Genomic DNA, 6,812 nt, shown 5'->3' with positions numbered 1-6,812 from the left:
GGACTAAAGATTATATTAACCCAAAAATTTAAACATAAAATTAATCATGAGGCTTAGTACAATTAACACTTAGTTGGGTTCTTTAAGCATCTAGTTAGAAGTTCAATTCTTAAAGGTATGTATGGAGAGCTCATTTATAAGTTTATGATGTGACAAAATTAGTCACTACTATGCGTGGCCTAGGCTCATAAAAAAAGTTTTTTTTTTAAAAAAGAAAAAATTAGAAAAGAAGATCGTAGAAATAGAAAATTTATAAATAGAGACTCGTTACAATATTAATATTGGTTTTGACTGACAATAATTTTTATGAATAGGTTTTGTATACAATTTTTATTTTTTAGGGTATTTTTTCTGATTTTCCCTTAAAAAACTCATTTATGTTTGAGAAATAGGGGAAAACTCCTGACCCTTTTTTTTTTTTTTTTTTAAAAAGGGTGGCTTTGTTATAATTACGTAGCGGCACGGTTGGGTTCAATCGCACTTGTTGATTCTTGCCGCCTGCGGCTTGCTCATCGCTAAGGTACCTTTCTCTCTTTACCCTCAGCCACTCTCAGCTTCGTTTTCGTCTCTTAGCTTCGATCTTTCGAGGGTTTGCTCCTTTTTTTCGCACGGAGACAGAAATGGTAGCAAGTAGTTGGAGGGGGAAAGACGGACATTTTAGTGGATTTAGTTGATAGATATGTATGTGAGTGAGTGAATGAGGAATTTTAGAATGATAATGCGATTGAAAGAGTGTTATGCTGATTTTACGATTTGGATTGGTCTTCGCACTTTATGATTTTGGATTTTACACTCTCCGTTGTCTTGTGATGGTATGTATTCCCTCTTTGCTCTGTAGCTACTTGATTCAAGTTTACTATTATTCCTATTTGTTGGCTTGATTAGTCTTTGATTGATTGGACATGTTTTGCTTTCACATTGTGCTTTTACGGTGAGGAGGGTATCTCATTCAGTCATTCTTATGATGCCTTTACTTTATAAAGTGTATCTATGGCGTTATTTTTAGGCTTATATGGTGGACTATATTCGAATAATCATTTAGCTCCCCTAGCTACTGTATAAAGTGTACCTTTATTTTAATTATTCCAAATGGTTTTTCCCAATTGGCGTATGTTTCAGATCCTTGGATTTTGTTCTTAAGCTGGGAAGCATGTTGAACTCACGTATGATGAGATAACATTTATCAGTACAGCTCCAGATTTAATTGAACCACAGTTCTCATTGTTTTAAGCAACCTTTAATTTTATGTACCACTTTTTAAAAGATATTTCTATATTCCTTAATTCAAAAAGAAACTCAAACAGGTTTTTTTATTGTTTTTTAACTTGAAAACTTATCCTGAAAAAATAGCAGGTTTTATTTATTTTTTTTAATTGTAAAACTTTTTTGAAATTGACAATATCAAACACGTTTTATTTTTGCTTTGTTTTCAAAAGTAGTTTTAAAATTATTTTATGAAATAGTTTTTAAAGACAAGTCGAAAACAAAATCAAACAGGCTCTATGTTGATGCTTCTTACTTTAGGTCCTTAAGGCTATTTGTGGTTAGATTCAAGGCCTGTATGTATAAAATGTAGGGAGTAAATAATCATGTCTTCAGTCATTCATGCATATTTGGAGTTCCCTTGACTTGAATACCTCTGGGATTATTCACATGCTCATGCACTAATGCTGCGGAAAGTAGCTAGCAGTTTAATATGCAAAATCTTGATTTAGATAATTTCTGGTAAATGATAATGTTGTTGTGTCTTGCTGAGTTTCTGGATGCAGAAAGTAGCTAGCTTGGCATTTTATTCTGACATTATTTGAAATTTCTATTCCTATGTTTTATCTGTTAAATCAAGCATCCATGCCATGAAGGCAATTCAGGACCCATTTACAACTTGCATCCGGCTAGACAATCCAATTCCAAACCTTTAAACTCTAATGGTTATGTTATATTTGTTCAATTAATAAGTAGCCGATAATTGGATGAGTTTTTGCTCTGTTTCAGTTGTGTTTTCTACCTAAACTTATTATTAAAGCTTACAATCACAATTATGTGCAAGAAACATTATTTAGAGCAAGTGACATATTGAGCTAGGAGGAGCCATCTTGATGCAGAAGCCCCAGCTGAACCAAAGTCAAAACCACCTATCAAGTGTGTAAAGAACCTCAAACCTTGTAATCTGGTTCATACCCTATAAACTGGAAACTCACGAACTCTGAATCCGTGTTCAGTGCTACAAAGGGACTTGTCTATGCTATGGCAAACATCCCCCTTCTCCCGCCAAACAACACAGTAAGGTTGTTCTACAGAATTCACCACCTCTAATCCAAAACTATCTCTCCCAAGATTGAGCCAAACCTCAGAACCCACCTAATACCCAATTCCTCTCCCAAACCAAAGCTTGAACACTAAACCTTGGGATAAACTTCAAGATGTATCAATTGGCTGTGATCTAACCTCTCTTCACTATGATTACCATTTCGGTTGCTCTACTTCATTCATTCTTTACTTAATTTATCTCCTATAGGTTCTAGAATAGATTGCAAAGTTTTTTTTATTGGCTATAATCCATAGGTTTTGAGGCACTTCATTGTACTATTTTTTTTTTTTTTTTTAAAACTATCTTAGGTCTTCTAAGTGCTGCCTCATACAAGATAAGATATAGATTTGTTTTTTTTTTACTCTTTTCTATAGGAAATCTTATTGGTCATGCTTTATGAAATTTTTTTGATGCTTTGAATTGCTAATCCTTTCCTAGCCTCGCATTTCAATTTGTTCCACCCATTTATGTTCAATCTTTTCAGGTTGTTGAATTCCCCTTTTCTTGATCTTGTTTGATTTGGTCCTCATGAGGTTATTTGTTTCTGCATAAATATTATTTTTGCTATATTCTTATAGATGTCAACTAGTGGAAATATAGAACTAGAAATTCATTTTGGCCAAAGAGAGCAAAAATATGTGAGCAAGTGAATGAGGAACATCAATGTGATAATGCGATTGAAACAGATTTATGCTGATTTTATGATTTTGATTGGTCTTCACACTTTATGATTTGGGATTTTACACTCTCCATTGTCTTGTGGTGGTCTGCATTCCCGCTGTACTCTTTTTGCTGTTTGATTCAAGTTCTCTATTATTCCTGTTTGGTGGCTAGATGTTGATCTGGATTGATTGGACATGTTTGACTTTCACATTGTGCTTTTGCAGTGAGGAGGATATCTCATTCTTATGATGTCTTTATTCTATTAAGTATATCTACGGAGTTAACGTTAGGCTTACATGGTTGAACTACATTTGCATAGTCATTTAGCTATCCTAGTTATTGTTTAAAGTGTACCCCTTTTTTTTTAAATTATTCCCAAGTGGTTTTTTCCCCAATTGACGTATGTTTCAGATCATTGGATTTTGTTCTTTAAGCTGGGATGAGTGTTGAACGCACGCATGATGAGACTACATTTATTTGTGGTTTACATGTTGTAGATTCAAGGCAAATGTATAAAATTTAGAGAGTAAATAATCATCTCTTCGGTCATTCATGCGTATGAAGAGTAAACAACATTGTTGCAGAAAGTAGCTAGTTGTTTAATATGCAATATCTTGATTTAGATAATTTCTGATAAACGATGCTGTGTCTTGCTGAGTTTCTGGATGCAGAAAGTAGCCAGCTTGGCATTTTATTCTGAGATTATCTGAAATTTCTATTACTATGTTTTTTTCTGTTTAAACCAATCATCCATACCATGAAGGCAATTCAGGACCCAATTTTCAACTTGCATCCAGCTAGAGAATCCAATTCCGAACCTCTAAACTACTCTGATGGTTATGTATGTTCATTTAAAAAGTAGCAGATAAATAAATGAGTTTTGTTTTGTTTCAGTTCTATGATATTTCAGTGTTTTGCCTTGCTTTTGATTTTGATTTAGGTTTTTGATTATGTGGAAGAAACATAATTTAGAGCAAGCAACAAATTGGTTCAGCAGGAACCATCTTGACGGAGAAGCCCTGGCTAAATGAAAATCTAAACCACCAAGTGTATAAAGAACCCCAAACCTTGTAATCATGTTTATACCCTATAAAGTATAAACTGGAGACTCATGAACTCTGAATATCAAAGAAGTCTTGAATGCTACAAAGGGACTTGTCTATGATAAGTTCAAGCAATTGAGGAAGAAACCATAAAGAGAGCTAAAACGAGTCACAAAAATTATATTACTTCAAAAATTGTTTTGTCTGCGAACCTCTCAAATTGTTTAAATAGGTTTATAGGCTACCACTTTTTAGGAAACTCTATTGCCTTTGTACGTTATATTAAAAATGAAACATGTAATTTTATTTCATCAAATTAAAAAATGAATAATTTAATAAAGCCCTAGTTCTTATAAACATACCATTTGATTAATAAAATCACTTGTATTGAACATGACATGCTTATTTAGATAACACGCTAAATAACAGGCTCGAAATAGCTACTATGTTTGGCCCTTAACTTTATCTTCACTTGCTGTCAGTATATTGACTAGCTTGAGGCATTTATTCAACTCACCTTCCATAGCCCATTGAGGCCTCTTAGCTCTTGATCCAATAAGTCTTGTGGTGCCTCTTTCATTAACAGGGATTTAGATCTTGTGATTGGCCTGATTGGTAAGAAAATTTCCGGGCTCTATTTGTGCATGCTACTTGTCTCCTCTGGCATCTGTACCCTATGAGATGAGAGACAGGGACAGAAACACTTCTGGGTCTAGTAAATGTAGTCATTGAACTGAAAATGCATATAAAATCTTATTCATAGGGGCTACACATTTTATTTTCTCTCCTTGTCTTTAGTACCCTATAAGCTGAAAATGTCAAAAATATTGTATGCAGGGAAAATAATGCCTCCTAGAAAGGAAAAAGCAAATAATGACCACCATTCATCAGAGGTAGACTCTCTCTTTTGGACCATGAGCTCATTATCAAGTTCTTTACTATTCTAACCTGTGCTTCATTTCCTGTAGGGAATCCCTGATACAGTTATAACTTTGGTGAGTGCATTGCCTTGATCTTTCTATTAGTGGCATTGCATGTCTCTTTGTTCTCTTATTTTGATTTTGTTTTACTCTCAGGAAACACTAGATTCACCAGGGTTCTGCATTAAGCCCATGGATCTAGACAACAACCTGGCTGAAGCTCGTAATTCGGTCATGTCTTTCATTCGCTTGGATATGATGTGTTTGAATGAAGAGATACTTAAAGCGATACTCGTCTGCGTTGCTGAACTGCAATCAGTCTTTCCAACAGGGACGAATTGGAAACCATTGCGGTCACGACCAACAAGTGCTATCGATATCGTGAGTTGCTTACTACAGTTACAAAGTTGCAACGTGATATATATTTGCTTAGGTTCACCAGCAGACACAGAGAGGATGAGCTGGTCAAAGCAAATGAGGCCATTATTAATAAAATCCAGGCTAATTTTGAGAAGCAAGCCATCAATGCCCGTTCCGATATAAATCTCAGACAAGCAAACCAGGCGGACCTGTCTGCTGAAGAAGCAGAATTGAGAGAACAGGCAAAGGCCTCTGTTCGTGAACACCAACAGTTTGTGACATCCTTGCATACTAAGGCCAGAAATTATGAAGTATGGGTTAAAGATTTGGAGAAAGCTCAGAAGGAATTGAGCGAACTGAAGCAGAGTTGGTACTCACTGCGTGACTTGGACTTGTCTTTTGTTGATGGTTAGGACATGACTGTGACTGCCTTGACTTTTTCTTTTGTTAGATGCTTAGTCTTACAGTTTTACTTACATTAGATAATTGAGGATGGCTAGCAATTTTATTCAAGTTTTTTTCCGGTCATCTTTGTTTCAGTCTGTAAAAATATATTTACATTGAATGTTATAACTCGTAGTTACTACTATATCGGTTATTGAAAAAAAATTATTACTACATTTTTTTTATTTTTAATTTAAAATATTATACAATATCTAATCTATTTTGAATAGTTGAAAATTTTTTGATTGGATCAATCACATTTATCTTGATTAATTTACAAGATGCAGAAGACAATTTAATATCGGTTGATTTATCTTTAATATGCAAGTTATTTGATTGCATGACAACTTTTTCTCATAACAGATTAATTGTCCCATACAGGAGGTATCATGATTAGAGTGAAAAGAAGAAAATCTGATCTGCACGTTACAAATTACAATAGGTATCATTAATCATCAATCAATCACAACATCTAAATTTGGATATGAATTTTGAAAATAATTCATAAAAATGGAGATGTGATTAATTGATTTTAAATAGTCTTGTGCACAATTATTTTTCACTAAATTTACAATAATCATTAATTATTTGGGTTATTCTTCATATGATGCTCAAATTTTTGGGCAAGATTAATTAGCAAATAAAATCATGAAAATCACATACAAAGATTACACGGTTGCAAAAATGAAAAATATTGGAATATAGGCTCGAAGCATTTGCAACTTGTTAAGACGGTCACATACAAAGATTACACGGTTGCAAAAATGATGAATATAAGATTTATGTATATATATATATATATATTCATCTCTTTCTCATTGGCACTATTGGCTAGCTTGGTCATAGTTGGGGATGAAAATAGGTTAAGCTCCTATTAGAGAGTCTACCTACATTGAGCCTATCCAACCTCTTTTCATAAGGCATAGCTTAGAATCCTATAAACTCGGCTTTTTTTTAGCCATTTTCTTTTAAAATGGACACTATTATAATGCATATATCTATGTGTGTGTGTATTGGATTTTGGTGAGAGGGAGAAATTGACAATAGCACATCAAAATCAGAACTACTTGGACA

The 6,812-nt window shown here is 33.9% G+C and overlaps 1 protein-coding gene across 4 annotated transcripts; it reads left to right on the top strand.

Annotated features, from left to right (window-relative positions):
* Positions 1-501: 501 nt before the first annotated feature.
* On the top strand, positions 502-5,914 carry LOC114756005 (uncharacterized). Of its 4 annotated transcripts, none has more exons than XM_028944911.1 (4): positions 502-520; positions 4,852-4,907; positions 4,983-5,009; positions 5,091-5,914. In XM_028944911.1, exons 2-4 carry the CDS (start codon positions 4,860-4,862, stop codon positions 5,475-5,477), a joined length of 462 nt encoding a protein of 153 aa, XP_028800744.1. In that variant the 5' UTR covers positions 502-520; positions 4,852-4,859; the 3' UTR covers positions 5,478-5,914. The 4 variants fall into 4 exon arrangements, with proteins under 4 accessions (XP_028800744.1, XP_028800745.1, XP_028800746.1 ...); XM_028944912.1 differs by lacking the exon at positions 502-520 and adding an exon at positions 709-812; XM_028944913.1 differs by lacking the exon at positions 502-520 and adding an exon at positions 3,795-3,812.
* Positions 5,915-6,812: the final 898 nt, after the last annotated feature.

Source organism: Neltuma alba, unplaced genomic scaffold (genome assembly GCF_004799145.2).
Source record: "Neltuma alba isolate B1F8T4 unplaced genomic scaffold, ASM479914v2 tig00010369_pilon, whole genome shotgun sequence".
In the NCBI taxonomy this organism is placed as follows: Eukaryota; Viridiplantae; Streptophyta; class Magnoliopsida; order Fabales; family Fabaceae; genus Neltuma; species Neltuma alba.
The sequence above is the reverse complement of the archived record's forward strand: the minus strand, read 5'-3'. Positions and strand labels throughout refer to the sequence as shown.

What these genes read in the sequence shown, in the direction of transcription:
- LOC114756005 (XM_028944910.1), top strand. Translation starts at nt 4,830, where the DNA reads ATGTCAAAAATATTGTATGCAGGGAAAATAATGCCTCCTAGAAAGGAA. An exon ending in ATGACCACCATTCATCAGAG is followed by an intron (nt 4,908 to 4,982) that starts GTAGACTCTCTC and finishes CATTTCCTGTAG; the next exon opens with GGAATCCCTGATACAGTTAT. An exon ending in CTGATACAGTTATAACTTTG is followed by an intron (nt 5,010 to 5,090) that starts GTGAGTGCATTG and finishes TTTTACTCTCAG; the next exon opens with GAAACACTAGATTCACCAGG.